The 19297-nt window shown below is 37.9% G+C and overlaps 1 protein-coding gene and 1 long non-coding RNA gene across 5 annotated transcripts in view; one reads left to right on the top strand and one right to left on the bottom strand.

Moving 5' to 3' along the window:
* The window catches only part of Cfap97 (cilia and flagella associated protein 97), a 29208-nt gene extending 10116 nt beyond the window's left edge, over positions 1-19092 (bottom strand). Inside the window, exons 1-3 of one of the 4 annotated variants that reach the window (XM_090354128.1) lie at positions 19019-19092; positions 8927-9960; positions 1338-1603 (exon numbers count right to left, since the gene is read on the bottom strand). In XM_090354128.1, the coding sequence (XP_090210254.1) occupies positions 1338-1603; positions 8927-9944 (1284 nt within the window). In that variant the 5' untranslated portion in view covers positions 9945-9960; positions 19019-19092. The other 3 variants (XM_090354131.1, XM_090354129.1, XM_090354130.1) reach the window with 3 other exon arrangements.
* On the top strand, positions 3927-7989 carry LOC150049262 (uncharacterized). The gene is made up of 3 exons (XR_016539039.1): positions 3927-4070; positions 4388-4441; positions 7906-7989. It is a non-coding gene; the product is annotated as an uncharacterized LOC150049262 (long non-coding RNA).
* Positions 19093-19297: the final 205 nt, after the last annotated feature.

Genomic DNA, 19297 nt, shown 5'->3' with positions numbered 1-19297 from the left:
AATAGGCATTATCTGCTTTTTAAAAAAAACTTCAAAGTCAAGTGGGAGACTAAAAACAAAAAGACTTGCATTTAATTTCACAAAATATGAACAAATCAAATATTGCTAACAGTAAGTACAGAAAACTATCAAATAGTATCTTATCACCTGCCAACCTAAATTAAGTTGGTTTAATGTTATCTACTCTCTGCTAAGTGCACGGTAAACTTCTAGAAGGGGTTAATATACTACTTTAGCTAGAGTTGTTAACAAGTTGAGGGACTGACATGGCTCAACAGGACCTTAATGATGATGAAATCTAATGAGGATTAATATTGGAGAGTGTCTTAGAAATTTTAAAAGCTTCAAAAACAATTTTTAGGTACCAGTTTTTTTTGTGCTATTAAAGGTCTAACTTTAAATTGCTTAAAGACACTAACTAGGTTTAAGATCTTGGCTCAACCATGCCTTGAATTATTTTAACACTCGAGGCCTCAATTTTTTCATCTGTAAGATATATATTTAAAAGTGCCTACCTCAAAGATTTTTCAAAATTCAGTAAGATAATATTTGAAAGATATTTAGAATACTGCCTAGTTTTCAATAAAAGCTCATTAATATCAGCAATTACTATGAACTGAATTTCATAAAGATGATATGCTATAATAAAGGTTTTCAGCATGTGTGTATATACATCATATATATATATATATTTATGTGATATACAGAAAGTTATCAACCAACTCATGTCAGCCTCATATCAACTAGTTTTTATATGTATGTACATACACACAAACATCTTAACCTAGAACCATGCTGTTCCCTGGGCCTGCTGAGAGTGATATAACCTAGGGAGATGGCCAAGTGATCTTCCGGGAATACTTTTCTTCCTGGCTTTTCAGCCTGATTTGAGAATTCTCTTAAATGCTTAAATGTGTTTTGTGTTGCTTTTTTTTTAAACAATGTTTAATTAGTACATTATCAAATTTATTCTGGATATATTTATTTGTTAAAATAAATGATATATAATGTATTATCTTCTTAGGATATTATGAACTAGAACAGACTAAACCAGTGACTGAACAATACTTAACAAAAAGAGATGCATCTGACCCTGACTATCATTTCTTGTATTACTGCAGTGATTGAACTAGACAAGTTTTTAGTATTTTCCTTTAATTGTCCCTTTAATATACACTTTATCACACAGATCTTCTAACTCACAGCTCATCACACAATTCATGCTACACATATCTATGATTGAAAATGTGGCTGCTTGAGTTTCCTGTAAGTTGTACTTTCAATCGGTACAAGTCATTTTTTTTTTTTTTAGAAATTAGAAGATTTCAGTTACTTACCAAATTTTCTCTTTCAATCCTTTGTTGTTCCCTCTGCCTGTTGAGAGCACTGTGATACAACTTAGGGGGATGACCAAGTGATCTTCCGGGAATACTTTTGCTTCCTGGTTTTTCCGCCTGTCTTGAGAGTTCTCTCAAAAGCCTCTGATTTTCCCGGTCAATTTGTCTCACCTCCTCTCTTGTAAAGGAGTAGTTTTTCCTAGGTAGTATTGAAGGTTGTTCAAAGTGCTGCTTTTGTGATCCCTTTTTATCTAATTGTAGAAAAGCTACAGAAGTGAATGAGAAAGTGAGGATGGCTAAACGAAGTAGCTCTGATGGTACATACTTTAACCCTCAAAATAAAATAAATGAATCTGGTTTTATTTAGAAGGCAAGAGATCGTTAGGCAAAAAAGCCGATGAAAATGTCTGAAAAATAATTTTTTTGGGGGGGAAGATATTCAAGGCCTTGTACTTGTTAGGTGCTCTATCACTTTAGCCATGCCTCTACCCCTAAAAATGTCTTAACTTGAATAAACTTTCAGATATATATTTATATAAATAAATTGATTTAAACCTACATACTCAGAAATACTGCTTTCTATTTTTCTGAGTGAAACATTCTATTCAAACGCTTCAAATATATTTTGATCTAGCTTCTCTACAGATGCTTCTGAAGTCATCTAATTCCAGATTTATTTCACTTAAGCTATTTGAGTTAGCATTTATAAATTTATGTGTGATGGACATATATGGGTTACTGAAAAATTTATCCCTAGGTGCTCTCCCCTCATATTAGCACTTTAAAAGTATTAAAAATATAGGCCTGTTCATGATCCATACACACACACACACACACATATGCTACTGATGGCATTTATAGTGTGTGTGTGTGTGTGTGTGTGTGTCTGTGTGTGTGCGTGTGCAGTACTGGGCCTTGAGCTCAGGTCCTGGGCACTGTCCTTGTGCTTTCTCAAGGCTTGAGCCACAACACAACTTCCAGCTTTTTCTGTGTATGTGGCACCAAGGAATTGATCCCAGGGCTTCATGTATGCCAGGCAAGCACTCTACCACTAGGCCATACTTCCAGCTAGGGCTTTAACTCGGGACTTTACACTCTTACTCATACTTTTCAAGTGCTGTCTGGCATTCTACCACTTGAGTCATGCCTCCAGTCCTGGCTTTCTGTTAGTTAAATGGAGGTAGGAGTCTCAGAATTGTCTGTCCAGGCTGGCTTCTTATCTCTTTTCTCAGATGGCACCCTCCTGAATAGCCAGGATTAGAGGTGTTAAGCCACTAGCATCCAGCTGGCATTTACTCTTTAAGATTTTAAAAGGGATATGCATGTGGCTCAGATAACTAATCCCAGACATGGGGGATGTAAGCAGGAGGATCAGGTAGGCTGGTCATAAAGTGCACGAGGGCTGAAGACATAGTGAGATGGTTGAGTACTTCCTACCAAATGCCAAGTCTAAATCCCAGTATTATTAATAGTGATTTAAAAAAAACTTCAATCCTTATAACAGAAGTCCTAAGGAATAACCACATTCACTAAACAAATCATATCTTTATTAATAAGTTACTAGATAAATTTTGTGACATTCTTTCTATTCCCTTTCTTTGAAGGTAGGCGGGCTTGTAACTGCCTTGACCCAATATGGTATAATCAAAATGATGAAACAACTTCCAAGGTTAGGTAATAAAAGTACCCCACACTCTTTTTGTTTGCTGGAATACATGTGCTGAGAATCCTATGTTACTATACATGTCTGATTATCTTGAGGCTTCATGCAGTGAGGAAACCAAATCACATAAAGTGGCATGTACAGGCATGATGACTCACTCAAGTACTATTAGAAAATGTAAAATAAAAAGTCCTAAAATACATGGCACTAGCTTTAAGACCTGATGGCAAATAAGGCTGGAGAAGCCTAATGAAGACTGCTGATGAAATCTGAGGAGAAACAGGCTTAGCACTACAGCTGTTGCCTATGGTAACATGAGGGAAAATATCCCATGCACTGATGGATTTGGCTAAGATTTCCAAGTGAAGTATTGGAAGTACAATGGCTTATTCTGTCTATAAAAAGAGACTAGAAATGAGCTAGGAAGAAAAAGCAAACAACTGAAAGAGATATGGTCAGTTTTCAAGTAAAACTGAGGAAATAAAAACATGCAGCAGTTACAGGATTCAGAATAAAACTACCATTCATCCCTCATTTTTCCCAACAGAAAATTCTCACAGTACTTAAAAAAAAATTCTACTTTTTGCTGTACCTGAAGAACAATACCCCAAAAATCTCAGCTGTACCTGGACATGATCTAGGTCCTGGATCTTGAGGTTTTGGGCGTCTTTGGAAAGGGGAAATAATATATGTTTGCATGTGGGAGGAACAAAAATAAATGTGTGGCCAAAAATATGATTGAAGAGATTTCAAGCTATGCCTATGAGCTATTTGACATTCCTCCTACTAAACGGTAAGGTCTTTGCCTCTCCACTTTAAATCTGAGAGGGTTTATGATGATTTGCACTAATAGAAGAAAAAATGCTATGTGACCTCAAGTGCTAGGTCACAGAAGGCAAGGAGATGTCTGTACTGTTTCCTAGAACAATTCTGCTACCCTCAGCCAATTATCCGGAGGCTCCCATATGAAAAAGTCAGGCCATCTGTGAAGAAGCCATAAGGAGACCCTGTGTTTGGCCTTCTGGGGAGCAGCCCAAGTTTGTAGCTGCCCAAGGGCAAGTACCTGACATGTAAGTGGGTACTCATCCTCAGCCACTGGGTCATCCCTACTTTGGAGTCTCTGTTTCTTTTTTTGCCAGTCCTGGGCTTGAGCTCAGGGCTTGAGCACTGTCCTTGGACTTTCTCAAGGCTAGAGCTCTGCCATTTGAGCCTCAGCACTATTTCCGGCTTTTTTCTATGTATGTGGTATGGAGGAATTGAACCCGGGTCTTCGTACATGCTAGGCAAGCACTAGGCCAAACTCTCGGCCCCGAGTCTCTGTTTCTTAAGTGACTGGGGAACTGCTTATGCAGTAATAGTAACTCATTTATCTTTTTGTTTTTTAAAGCCAAAACTTCGAATGACAGTGCAGTCTACAAACAAATGCCTATTTTTTTTCCGGGTAAGTTACTGTAATCTTCCCTCATAATTGTGCCTTTCCTTAATTTTGCCACCTAGTTCTGGTTTTTTGTTTTGTTTTGATTTTTTTTTGTTTGTACTGAGTCCTGGGCTTGAACTCAGAGCATGAGTGCTGGGTCTGAGCAATTTAGATTTAAGGCTAGCACTCTACCACTTGAGCCACAGTTTCATTCCCAGCTTTTTGCTGGCTCACTGAAGATTCTCATAGACTTTCTGCCTAAACTGGCTTTGAATTCAGATCTTCAAATCTTCAGTGGCTAAGAACACAGATGTGATCTACCAGCATCCACTTTCTTGTCTTGCTTTAAGTATACATTCTAAAAGTCTTTTGGGTATATGTGGCTCATTTACTAACCTAAACTTGGTTTAAACCTTCTCAGTTTCTTTTGCTACTTTTTACATTTCGTTTTTTTTTTTTTTTTTTTTTTTTTGCCAGTCCTGGGGACTGAACTCAGGACCTGAGCATTGTCCTTGGGCTTTCTTCAAGGTTACGCTCGACCACTTGAGCCACAGCACCAGTTCCGGCTTTTGTAGTACTGAGGAATCGAATCGAACCCAGGTCTTCGTGCATGCTAGGCAAGCACTCTACCAGTAGGCCAAACTCCCGGCCCCTTACATTTCGATTTTTATCTTGTATGTTAATAGGATGATTTCCTTTTTAAAAAGAAATATAACTTGTCTCTTTTTTAAGTCTTTATCATCCTTCCTGTGCTATTTCAAACATTTTTTAGGTTATCATCCCACCTTCAATTAAACTTGTACTTAATGAACACGACAGGAATGTACCAAAAAGCTGATTTCTCATCTTTTTATTGTAATAAAAAATACATGACAAGTTTTACCATCTTAACTATTTTTCATATATTACATACATTGTGTTGTGTTAGCCATCAACATGATCCATAACTCTTTATCTTGGAAAACTGAAAACTACACTAGCTACCCTTCATTCTCCTCTCCCCAGCTCATGGCAATCACAGTTCTACTTTCTATCTCCATGATTTTTATTACCTCAACTACCTTTATGTAAGTGGAATTCCACAGTATTTTTCTTCTTCAGACTTGCTAATTTCACATAATGTACTATAAGTTCATCCCTACTGTAGCAGATGTCAGAATTTCCTTCCCTTTTAAGGCTGAACAGTTATTGCTGTTAAAAAAAAACTCTAAATTTTCTCTATATTTAGAACACTATAAACACGGCAACCATATATTAAAGTTCTGTTCTTCTAGAGGTTTTTTTTTGCCAGTGTTGGGCTTAAGCTCAGGGCCTGAGGATTTTTCTCAAGGCTAGAACTCTACCACTTGAGCCTCAGCCCCACTTCTGGCTTTTTCTAAGTATGTGGTACCAAGGAATCGAACCCAGGCCTCTGTGCATGCCAGGCAAGCACTCTACCACTAGGCCAAACTCCCGGCCCCTTCTAGAGGTTCTTAAACTTTGATCTCAGGACTCCATACTACTAAAAGCTGGTATCTAAATGTTTATATGAGTTATACCTATCACTATCACATAAGTAAAGGGGCTCTAAGCGTGAAGGACTTGCTTGAGAAGTGCAAGGTCCTGAGTTCAAACCCCAGCACTAAAAAAGAAAAAAAAATGAAAAGAGAAAAACTATATAGAGATGTTTATTTGCTCCTGAAAGTAACTAAACCAATTATGCATTACTATAGTAACACTTTTATAGAAAAACAATAAAAGTGTCTAATTATTCTGCAAGTTTTAAATGTATTTGGTGTAATGAAAGCTTGATTCTCATAGCTGCTCTGTATGTTGTGCTGGTGGTGCAGCACATTAGACTTCACGATACACAGAAAAGCAGAATGTAAAAGGCAAGTTAAGCATAGTTTTATTGGTGAAACGTTTTGTTCCTGCAGAGCCTCTTAGAAAAAAAAAATTTTTTTTGTCAGTCATGGGGCTTGAACTCTGGGCCTGGGTGTTGTTCTGAGCTCTTCAGCTTAAGGCTACCACCCTACCCCTTAAGCCACAGCACCACTTCCAGTTTTCTAGTGGTTAATTGGAGATAAGAGCCCACAGATTTTAGTGCCCGGGCTGGCTTTGAACTACGATGCTCAGACCTCAGCCTCCTGAGTAGCTAGTATTACAGGCATGAGCCACTGAGCCCAGATTATTTATGTATGCCAGTCCTGGGGCTTGAACTCAGGGGCCTGCGTACTGTCCTTAGGCTTTCTCAAGGCTAAAGCTCTACTTGAATTACAGCACCACTTCCGGCTTTTTCTATATATGTGGCATTAAGGAATCGAACCCAGGTCTTCATGCATGCTAGATAAGCACTCTACCACTAAGACGAATTCCCAGCTCTCTTTGAAATCTTTGATCTCTTTGAAATATTTTCAACGATTTCAAGTATTATGTACTCGTAAGAATTAGAACTGGGTCTTCTCTGTTGCTTGTAGCAAACATTTCAAACATGTTTGCTAACACTTGGCCGTGTGTTCAGGATATTAATTTTTCTGGAGTTTATCAGGAATGGATCAAATGTGCTGCCAGTTAGGGTATGCTGATCTCCTCACAGGCACCTCTTCCTCACTGAGGATAACAAGGTCTGTGTCTTTTCCCTTACACAAAGTACTTCACTTCATTCCTCCCATGCAGGAAGGTGATATATTTAAAAAAAAAAAAAAAAAAAAAGAATCATTAAGGTAGCCAGTTAGTTAATCAGTTTCTTTCCTCATCCATGCTAGCTTTTTCTCATTTCTCTTACATTCATTTGCCTTATCAGAATACATCCCAGTTATTTCATTCTTAGTCAAAGTGATAAAATTTGAGACTGTACATTCCTAAAATTAGTTTGCCCTTTCAGATTCTTCCTAAACTGACTTTGTTTTACATACATAAAAAATGAAACACACCTTGGGACTGGGAGTTTGGCCTAGTGGTAGAGTGCTTGCCTAGCATGCACGAAGACCCGGGTTTAATTCCTCAGTACCACATACACAGAAAAAAAAAAGCCAGAAGTGGTGCTGAGGCTCAAGTGGTAGAGCTCTAGCTTTGAGAAAGTCCAAGGACAGTGCTCAGGCCCTAAGCTCAAGCCCAGGACTGGCAAAAAAAAAAAAAAAGAAAGAAAAGAAAAGAAAAGAAACATACTTCAACTTTACTCTTATCAACTTCTTCAGAGCTTTACCCATATGAGACTCATGTCATAACCTGACATTAAAATTCTGTTACTACTCCATTTTATAAAGCCTTCAAAGCTCATTCAATGATTTTATGACTCAAAGACCTAATTCCAATTACATTTTTTCAACATTTATACAGCAAAGGCACTTTAGGGATGGGGGTGGAAAAATCTCCAAGTCAACCTCCTTACTAAGTCTTTAAGATGCTGGACATTGAAAATTTCTACTACTCTTTCAAAGTTTATTTTAAAACCACATATCTAACAGCCAGTCTACATTGATCTTCCCTGATCCTAATATTTCTTACAGAAGCACCTAGAATTTTGAATTTTGAATGGATTCTAACAACCTAAAACTACTACCTGGTCCTACAAATGAAGAATCAGGGTCTCAGGAGCCACTGGCCTGTATTAGTATTTTGATAACTAGATTATGGTCCTTGGATCAGCATGAGTTCTACTTGAACCAGCATGTAAACTTTAACAAGAGTGACCTGTGTGCATATTAAAGTTTGAGGAGCTACGGTGGAAAAGGCCAACTAGGGGAGCTACGGTGGAAAAAGTCAACTGTCCAATTAGTATGTATTCTTACTTGTGGGTTTTGTATGTGTGTCTGTTTCAGTGGTATGGAGTTTGAACTCAGAGCCTCACACTTGCTAGGTTGGTCCAGCTTACCAACTTGGGCCATAAATTCAGCCCTGCTTCTTGCAGTTTTGGAGATGGCCTTGAGCCATAAGTTTTCAAATATCAGCCTCTTGAGTAGCTATGAGCTACCCAAACCTGGCTTTCCATTCTACTTTTAAACAAATCTTTTTCCCAATTCCTACTATTCAATATGGGGTGATTCTGATTGGCTTAGATAATCTCATTTCTTTTGCCAATGACTGGATTAGAAATGGCAGTTGGCATGAGACTAAGTGGAAGTGAGCTAGAAGTGCTTCCTTACAAAGGTTTAAGAGTCAGAGGAACAGACAGTATTTCACTGGACATTGTAGTGTCTTAAGATGAACACTGGTCAGATGCAGAGATAGTCTAAAAATAAAGACAGAATAGTACCAGGCAGGAAAAAGACAGTGGTAAGCATTTTGAGTCTACAAGGCCATAAAATAAAATTAGTTTGAATTTTATATTCCTAGTTAATTGACTTTGTGATATATCTTATATGGTAATGGAAATGACATTCCAGATATTTTATAAAAGGATAAAACTGATATATTGGATAAAACTGCTAAATCATCAATCATCTAAAATAAAAATCTTATTAGTAAAATCAGTGATTTTTAAAAGACTTAAACTCAATAGTTTTTAATATAGAAATTTTGAAAAATTACCTTTCAAAAGATGATTCAGGTCCATTGTGTCATGTAAGACTTTTTGTTTGTGTCTTTGGTCTAAGTTAGAATCTAACACTGGTGACTTTGGGGAAAGATGGGGCACATGTTTTTCTTTTCCTTTTTTGATTGCTTTCAAATATTTGGAATCCTTTTTTAAAATCTCAGCATCTTCATGAACTTCTTGGTTCACATTTTCTTGTTTTTTAACTTTTACTTTTTGGTGATTTGATATGCCTAGTTCAAAAGACTGAACAGGGCTGATGTCTGGAGTTGACAGAGGAGTTACATCTGTCACAGTATCTTCAGATTCTTCAGTGTCTCCCATTTTTGGCTTACTACTTGAAGGTTGCGTTCCTGTTAATTTTATTCTTGGCTTACTTTTTTGTTTTGGAGATAAGACAGTTGCCCTAGGCATTTGTTTTTTTGATGAAGATTTATGAATATTAGCTTCAGTATCTGAACAGTCTAAACCTGAACCTGAAGATGAGGAAGACAACGATGAAGAGGAACTGACTTTAGAATACTTTTTACTTACATTTTTTTTAAAGTTATTAGATGGTTTTGCTGACTTTAATCTCACATGATGTTTTTTTCCATCATCACTGCTTTCTTCTCCATCTGTATAGTAATCATCCTCACCTTCTTTTACAATTTTAGGAATTCTATTTGGCATGGGCAAGTGTATTTTATGTCCTGTGGTAGTATCACGTAATTTTTTTGTTCTTGAAGAAGTGGTCAATGATGAGCTTCTGATCTGTATATCATTTGCTACAGGGCGTTCATTTGAAATAAGTTTTGCTTTTCTTTCATTTCCTTTTTCAGTAAGGTAATTTTCCTTTGTTTGTATTCCAAATGTCAAATGTACATGTTCTGTATCTTTATCTATCCTCTCTTTAAGACCATCATTCTGTCTGTCAAAAACTAAGTTATTTTCACATTTATTTGCTTCTTCAAAGTCACTGTCAAAGAAAGAATGGTCCACTTCCCCTTCTGATATATCGCCAAACCGATCCATGATGGCAAAAATATATCTGAAAAGGAGTAAAGTCTAACTATTAGACTAGAAAGCGATTTCCAAATATTTCTCATTTTTATATTGTAAGTACAAAATTTTACTAAATTGAGAAATTTGGTTAGTACCTAAAGAGAAACATTACAAAAACACAGTGAAGTGATGATGCAGCTTTAGTGGTAATATAAAATTGTACTGATTACTGGAGACAAATAAGTCTGTTAAATTTACATAAAAAATCAAGATAGGCACATTACAAACTTGCATATTTATATGAACCCTAAGAAAAATCTTTTATAGTTTAAATTCATTTTACAGTTTAGAAGTATGGATTACATGTTAGCCAGTTTTTCATTGTGGTGTCAAAAATCTCATCAAAAGAACTTGAGAAAGGACTTATTAAAATTATTTTTTTGTGTGTATGGATCATGGAAAGTGACCCAAGCTTGAACTCAGCCTGGGCGCTGTCCTTGAGCTCTTCAGCTCAAGGCTACCACATTACCCTTGAGCCAAGCCCCATTTGCCGTTTTCTAGAGGTTAACTGGAGATAGGAGTCTCAGGTCCTTTTGTTCCTGGGCTGGCTTTGAACCTCAATCCTCAGATCTCAGCCTCCTGAGTAGCTAGGATTACAGGCGTGAGCCACCCCACTGGCTCTATTCAAAATTTTAATCCATGAATTTTAATTCAATTTTAATTCATGAATGACAATTTCAGATATCTAGAAACATCTCTCATAGGCACATGTAGAGGTGTCTTCTACAAATTTCTACACTCTTGACAGTCAAGATTAATAATTATAGCTCCTATGACAATTTCACAAGATGCTATTCTAATGACAGAAGTATAAAGGAGACTGATAACATTTCATGTTTTAGTACTTGCTTTGTTCTAGTAAAAGGTCCCCCATCCTTTCTCACTGATGAACAAAAACTAATGCTTACATACAGACTGTATACATAGCTTAAGAGTCAAATTTTTGATTATTTAATCATAATCTTTCATATAAATACTTGGAGAAGATTATAGGGGAAGAATATATATTTCTCACTGCCTTAAAGGGAGACTGTTATGAGATATTTTCTAGCAGACAGCCAATAACCATCAAAAATAGAAAAACTAAGGTATGTTATTTAAACATTAAGTTAAACAGTATAATAAATAGATTATATGTTTAAAGTACCCACCTCCAGCAAGGGGCAGGTACCACTGTTTTGGTCATAAACCTTACTTGTTGACCTATAAATTTTTATGGTACTATAATTATTTAAATAAAAATACCTCAATGCCTGATACAATTTAAACTACAGAGATTTTAAAAAGTTTTTTAAATTACTAGAATGGCCTAAGAAGCAGTGTCCAATTATCTATTACTAATCTTGAGTTCAGAGATTTATTCCTAAAGCTATTCTTCACTATAAAAGCTCAGGGTTCTCTGGAAACCAGGAAAGAAACACAAGCATCTTACTATTGCCAGAAAGCAAATATTCACATATGCTTGGAGTAGTGGTAATGATATAAAGGATTCAATTGTTAGCTTTTTATCATTGTGACAAAAATACCTGATAAAAGCAATTTAAAGGGAGGAGTTATTTTGGCTCATGATTTTAGAGCAGAGTAGTTCACACAAAGCAAATGAAGCAATGTGGTAGAGGCCACTCATCTCATGGTTGATAAGAAAGATGGCCTATAGGATAGTTCTGCCCACATTAAAGATAGGTCTCACTCCCTTATTTCTCTGAAAATGTTCTCACAGATATACCCAAAATGTGTCTTAGTAATCTTCTAGGTGTTTGACAGTCAAGATTAAGCATCATGTCATTTAAAGTGATATCACTACACAGGTAGGCAATTTAACAATACCCCACATACATATGTAGAATGTCTTTCAAAGGGAATAATAAGCCCTATGTGAAGAAAAGACACATAAATACCTCCAAGAATAATATAGCCAACAATACAACTTTGTATTAATTGTATCCAAATTAGGATCAACTTTTTAGCAAAGCAAATTGGGCAGACAGTAACAAAGCAGAGTGGCACCTTAATCTAAGTGAAGATCAACTTGTATTAACCATGTAACAGTTAAATTTTATTACATTTTATCACCATTTAAAAGTAATTCTGTAGGCCTTCAAGGCTTTAAAAGATTCTTATATACTGCTTTATAGATTTTATAGATTTTATTTATTTTTGTAGTGCTACAGATCAAACCAAAGCCTTTAAAGCATGCTAGACACTCTATTACTTAAAGTTAACTTGGACCTTAGATTTATAAAAATCAAAGTATAATCTAACTTTTAAATGCTTAAGGGATTTTGAAGAATTAAATAAGTATGGACTTTAGGTTTATAAGCAATGTCTAAATGCTTAGGAACATTTCCTTTGTTAGATGTATAAGTAAATCTTGTTAGGAATTTGAGATTCCTATAACAAAGACTTTCATGATAAAAAAAGGTTTGCAAATGTTGTACAATGTTCAGGGAAATGTTTATATATATATATACAAATATAGTCTATGAACAACTTCTTATATATAATACACACACATATGTATAATTGGAGGGGTCAGTTGTGGGGCTTGAAGTCGGGGTCTGGGTGCTGCCTCTGAGCTCTTTCTGGTTAAGTCTAACACTCTACTCTTTGAGCCACAGTGTCATTTCTGGTTTTCTGGTGGTTAATCGGAAATAAAGTGTCTCATGGACTTTTGCCTGGGTTGGCTTTGAACCACGATTCTCAGATCTCACCTCCTGAGTAGCTAGGATTGCAAGTGAGAGCCACTAGAGCCCTACAGAAAATTTAATATATTTTATAAGCTAAGCAAAATACAACTTGGGTTTTTAAATTTTATCATAAAATTTAAAAAGAAAAATAATGTGTACCAGTAGGCCTTAACATTTAAGAAATTTTAGCTTATAAAATTAATGTCTAGTACTAAGATCCAAGATGTTTAGCACAGATAAATGCTCTCTTTACATTACAAAATTAAACCATAAGAAGGAACCTGGGAATGTAGCTTAGTAATAAGTCTGTCTAGCTAGTCATCGGCAACACCATAAAAAAGAAAAACATAAAAATCAGCTTTTAAAGCCAGGTGCTGGTGGCTCACTCCTACAATCCTAGTTATTCAGGAGGCTGAGATCTGAGGTGTGCAGTACAAAACCAGCCAGGGCACAAAATTCTTCAACTCTTATCTTCAATTAACCCCAGGAAACCGGAAGTGGCACTATGGTTCCAAGTGATAGAGCACTAGTCTTGAGCTAAAGAGCTCAGGGACAGTGCCGAGGCCCTAAGTTCAAGCCCCATAACCAACAAAACTGACAGAACACTATAATCGGAGTTGAGCAGGGAAAGAGATCTTCTGTCCAGGAAGACCAAAATGTTCATATGATCTTTAACTAAAAAAATTCCTAAATTTGACTAGATAATAAACTAGCATGGAAAAAAAAAACAGAAAATAAAGTTGCTTTTCTATAATACAGTGTATATTTAAGCAAAAATTTGGATGAAGGGACTAGATACCAAGAATTAACCTATTGGAAAACTTAACAATAGAGCCAGGTGGGGCAGCTCATGCCTGTAATCTTAGCTACTCAGGAAGCTGATATCTGAGGATTGCGGTTCTAAGTCAGCCGGGGCACTAAAGCCCGTGAGAAAACAGGAAGTGGCGCTGTGGCTCAAGGGATATGTATGTGTGTGTATATGTATGTGTGTGTGTGTGTGTGTGTGTGTGCATGTTTGAGTAACAAATGACGGGAGTCTATCTGGTGTCTGAAAAGATTGCTACACATATTTAAAATTGGATTCTGCTACTTTCTGGCTATGTGACTAGATATTATATAAGAAAGTATCATAGAGCAATGTTTGTAAGAGCAATGAGTTAGAAACAACTTCAGTTTCTATAATATGGATAAATCAAATGTATATATACATGTCATTGGTTAAAAAGAATAATCCAGGGCTGGGAGTTTGGCTAAGTGGTAGAGTGCTTGCCTAGCATGCACGAAGACCCGGGTTTGATTTCTCAGTACCACATATACGGAAAAGCTGGAAGTGGTACGGTAGCTCCAGTGGTAGGGTGCTAGCCTTGAGGAAAGCTACTTAGGAAGCTGAGATCTGAGGATTGTGGTTGGAAGAAAGTTTAGGCAGGATAGTCCATGAGATTCTTATCTTCAATTAATCATCAAAAAGCTAGAAATGGAGCTGTGCCTCAAGTAGCAGAGTGCTAGCCTTGACCACATAGCTTTGGGATAATACCCAGGCTCCACACCAAAAACATAGAATTATGAATAATTGTGTAAACCTTAAAACAGACACAAAACATGAACACACATAAGTTATAGTTACAGATGGAAAGGATACATATTAAAGATCTAAAACAATAGTTTCAAACTAGGATAGAATGCTTGCTTAGTAAGCACAAGGCCCAGAGTTCAAAATCTAGTATTGCTATAAAAACTTTTTTTTTTAATAAAAAACCCTAAGAATATAAATTTATGAGCAAAAGAATGATTCAGGAAAAATAGCTAAGCAGGACTTTGTGATTATCAATTATCACAAATGAAAAGAGAATTATTACTACTCTGTCCATCAGAGTTCACAAACAATAGCCACTAAATGAAGGTTTTGGACAGTTTTTGTCTTTCAAAATGCCAAAAGTTACTTTTTTGCAAAATAATTTATCTCTGGAAACAAAAATTGAAAGGATTAGAATAAGAGTTATGATTATACCCCTTTTAACTTTGCTTCATGGTTATGAATATTTCTGCAATTATATTTTTAATGTATTTTCATTGGTAGACAGGGCAAAAGCAAAATCATTTCAGTACACCACACTAATTGTTAAAAGAAAAATAGAATATCATGTAAAAATCAGAGCACGTTACTGTATATAAAACAATGATTTATTTGGTGGCTGAGTAGTATTTTTACAAGGAAAATGAGACCTTGTTGATGGGCACTGGTGGCTCAGGCCTATAATTGTACTCAGGAGGCTGATATCTGAGGATCATAGTTTGAAGTTAGCCCAGGCAGTGAGACTGGTGAGACTCTTATCTCTAATTAATCACCAAAAAGCTGGAAATGGAGCTGTGGCTTAAGTGGTAGAGCATTAGCTCTGAGTACAAAAGTTCAGGATCAGTAAGGCCATAAGTTCAAGCCTCAGAACAACACTCACATGCTTGTGTGCACACGTGCATGCACGCACGCGCACACCCACACACACACACATGCACACACAGATGGAACCTATTTAGTCATACTGCTAAAAAAATCATAGTTATGATTAGACACATATGCAGTTTGTCATAAATATGACTGGACAGATTGCCACATAGCAGTTCTCCTTTACTAAACAAATAATACTTTAGCCACAAATTAAATAAACCAATAGGTAAGACTTTTGAATTCCAAACTAAGCACTGTCTGAGCTTGTGATTAAAACCCTTTTCCAAAGACAGTAAGTGTTACATTAAGACCTTTTTGTCGAGACAGTGGTAATTTTGGAAATCATTGACCTTGAAATGTTTCCAGCATGCCTATTTTTTTTGTGTGAATATGATATAACAAGAATTTCTGTTAGCAATCCTTGATAATTTTACACAAGATTGACATAAAACTGTCTATAATGATATATGGCACATAGTATTAGTTCTGACACTTTTCCTAGTCCCTACCCTCACAGTTCCCCAATAGACCTGAAAAAGTTTTACTGTTTAAACTCTGTGATGGCTAGTTTCTACAACTTGACTGGACTAATGCAGGCTTAGAAGAATAGTAAAACTCAAGAATAATGCGTTGGAGCAATGAGCTGTATTATACTGCTGTAGTTCCATCACTTGGGAATCTGACGATGATGGTGAGAGCCAGGGCAACCACGGATATGTAGTAAGACCTTCTCTTAAAAGAAAAGGGAGCTGGGAGCGTAGCCTAGTGGTCGGGTGCTTGCCTTAGCATGCATGAAGCCCTGAGTTCAATTCCTTGGCATCACATACTCAGAAAAAGCAGGAAGTAGCACTGTGGCTGAAGTTGCAGACCACTTGCCTTGAGCAAAAAATGTCCACAGACCCTGAGTTCAAGCTCCAGGACTGGGGGGGGGGGGGAAGAGTTCTTTTGAACAATGAGCTGGAGCTCACTAAAGGGCAAACTAAGTTAGAAACCAAAAAATTATGAAATTATGTTCTTAAATCATACTGAGATAGTAGTATACAGCCCCAACTGGTTGCACTATATTTTGTTTGGTCAAACAACTTAATGATCCATTTCAGAATCATATGGTAACATGTCTAGAATCTACATCATGAATTAACAGGCTACAAATCACAATGGCTTACAAATCACAAGGGGATCATAAAAAAGGGAAAGGAAATGGGCAAAGGTTTTCATTATAGGACTGTAATATCAAAGGATTCTAGATGGGTTACCAGGGGTAAAAACTTGAATCAAAAGATGGTGTACACATGAAAACTATTTTAACAAAGGAACTCCTCAAAATAGAATGGGCTACTTTGTGAGACCTATTTCTAGGTCTAAATTCTAAATTTTATCCACAAACTAAATAACTACAGAATCATTTCTGAAATACCTCATTTTCATATGTCTCCCATCTTGCTGTGTGTGTGTGTGTGGGGGGTGTATCAGAATACACCACCCTCAAATATGTTATTTAACATAAAGATCATTTTTAGCTAAATTGGGAATAGATGTAAAAGGAAGGCCTCTCATAGCAGGTGTGAAAAATGAAGACTTTCCTAGTCTTTAGGCCATGAATAACAAAGGTGACCCTGAGATGGAGCTGTAGGAATAAGGCTTGCTAAAATGAACTTTATTATTTGTTTCTCTTATTTAACTTCTGACAGTTGAAAGTCCCTAGAGGACTAAACCCCTCTTTCCTTCGTCTTGCTTTCCTAACTTTGTCAGTCTTCGTTTACATGAACTCTTGGGACTGATTCCTTTTCCGGGAAGACCCCATGCCACTATAAAAATTAACATGAAATAGAAGTGTGTAGTCTTTTTTCCCACTGTCTTTTAATGAGTCTTATCTATCAGGAAGGTTGAGAGCTAAAGAGGATTATTTGAATCTAGAGCTGGAGATCAGCCTCTATAAACCTAGCAAGGCCTGGCTCAAAAAAAAAAAAAGAAAAAAGAAACAAACTGAACATTTACACACACACACACAAACACACACACCCCTCTCACAACAACTTTTCCCTTATTGGATTGAAAAGAAAAAAGAAACAAACCGAACATGAACACACGAACACACACACACACCTCTCACAACAACCTTTCCCTTATTGGATTGAAAAAAAAAAAACAAACCGAACATGAACACACACACACACACCTCTCACAACAACCTTTCCCTTATTGGATTGAAAAAAAAAAAACAAACCGAACATGAACACACACACACACACCTCTCACAACAACCTTTCCCTTATTGGATTGAGAGCTGCTGATGCCTAGCTCATTTCACATTCCTTAGGCCATTTAATTAGGATTCAACAAATAGTCATTTAAAGAATGTTTGTCCTACACAGGAGTTTGGAGGCTTAAGACAGATAAGCTTTCATTCAGGTCTTTGACAGCTATTACTTAGACAGAAAAATAAGTTTCCAACTTAATATCCTTTATTGTTTTCTACACTTTCCCTACAACCCCTCCACACAAACACATCCCAGAACTACCTTGCACATTTCATGTACAAAAGCCATTTGCAGCCCAAAGTGGCCATAGTTCATGAGAGGTGGCATGCTGTTTGGTGTCCAGGAAACTTTTCAGGTATAAATTAACATTCACAATATCTAAGAAGACAAGGCTTATTGTAAGGACTTTAAGACTCAGTTGATTTCACCTTATTCCCAGGAAAATATATCAGACAATACTATCCATTAAGCAACTCCTTGACGCATACTAACTTCAAAGTTAGGCTTGACTCACTTCAGGGTAACAGTATCAGCTTTTCTTTTTTTAAACTGTATATATATATATTTTTTTGTCTTTTCTTTTTAACTGTATATATGTTTTTGTCTTTTCTTTTTTGGCACTGGGGATTGAACCCAGGACGTTGCACTTGCTAGGCAAGTGCTTTGCCACTGAGCTACATCCCAGCCCACGTATCATCAGCTTTTCAAAACAACACCGGTGATTCTCCATAGAACACATAGAAAAAGGGTAAAAAATCAAACGCATAGTTCATCAACCTATAATAACCCCTCTCAGAGGCTGGATCGCAGGAGGTTTTTGACAAAGCTGCCTGGGACTCACTTTGGACCACCCTCTGGAACTCATGTAGAGAAATCAAAAGAAAAGATTAGTGCTTTCATGACACATCAAGAAAAAAGGCCGGGAGTGTGGCCTCTACTAGTCTAGTGCTTGCCTACCATGCATGAAGCCCTGGGATCGTCTCCTTGGTGCCACAGACACAGAAAAAGCCAGAAGTGGTTCTGTGGCTCAAATGGCAGAGCGCTGATAGTGCTCCCTGAGTTTATGCTCCAGGACTGGAGGGGGGGGAAATATATATATATATATATATATATATATATATATATATATATATGACTGGAATTTAAAAAATAACATTCTTGTCCAGCTGACATCACTTTCTTTTTGGGAAAAAGAAGAGCCCTTCCCCTCCGCCCAATTGGAAAACTGGTGTTAAGTAGTCACCTCCTCCAATCCCGGAAGGTAGGATAGGACAACTAGCAACCCCTCAGGTCTCCGGGTTCGAGTACCTGCAGGCAGGCACACAGGCAGACGTGTGATGAGCCTGGATGGCCGTTCTCCAGCCCCCACCCCGCTCCTCGCTCCTCCGGCGGGTAGGGGTGCGGCCGGCTTTGTTTTGGTTACCCCCACCTCCGAGCTGGGGGGCCAGGCCGGGCAAACAGCGGGGATCCACGGCGTGTCCGCCTCCCGAGCTTCCGCTCCGGGCTTCTCCCCCCCACCCCGCACCGCATACCCACCCTGACGGCTCGCAGCCGCTACTGAGCTCCGGACCCGGGAAACGGATCCCGAACGGAGAAGAAGGCTGGCGGGCGCACCGCGGGCAGGGAGGAAGGAGAGGCTCGCGCAACGCTCACCTGGGAGCCGTGGCGACTACGCCTCCTCGAGCGCCACGCGGGGCGTTCGTGGCTGCGCTCGCGCTTTCGCGCGTACCCTCTCACGCAAGCACGCAGGCACGTACGCACGCACGCGCCTGCGCGCTCCCCAGACCCGGCACGCTGCTCCCAGCGGCGCGCGCGCCCCCGAGCTTCCCTAAGCCAGGCTGCGGCTTCCGGAAACGGAAGGATGCCGAAGGGGAAAGGAGGGAAAGCCTGAGAGTGGCGGACTTAGCGGGAGGGTGCGGAAGTGTGCGGCGG

This window comes from Megascapheus bottae, chromosome 20 (genome assembly GCF_031878675.1).
Source record: "Megascapheus bottae isolate mThoBot1 chromosome 20, mThoBot2.hap1, whole genome shotgun sequence".
NCBI classification, from domain to species: domain Eukaryota; kingdom Metazoa; phylum Chordata; class Mammalia; order Rodentia; family Geomyidae; genus Megascapheus; species Megascapheus bottae.
This window is presented reverse-complemented; position numbering and strand designations above follow the sequence as displayed.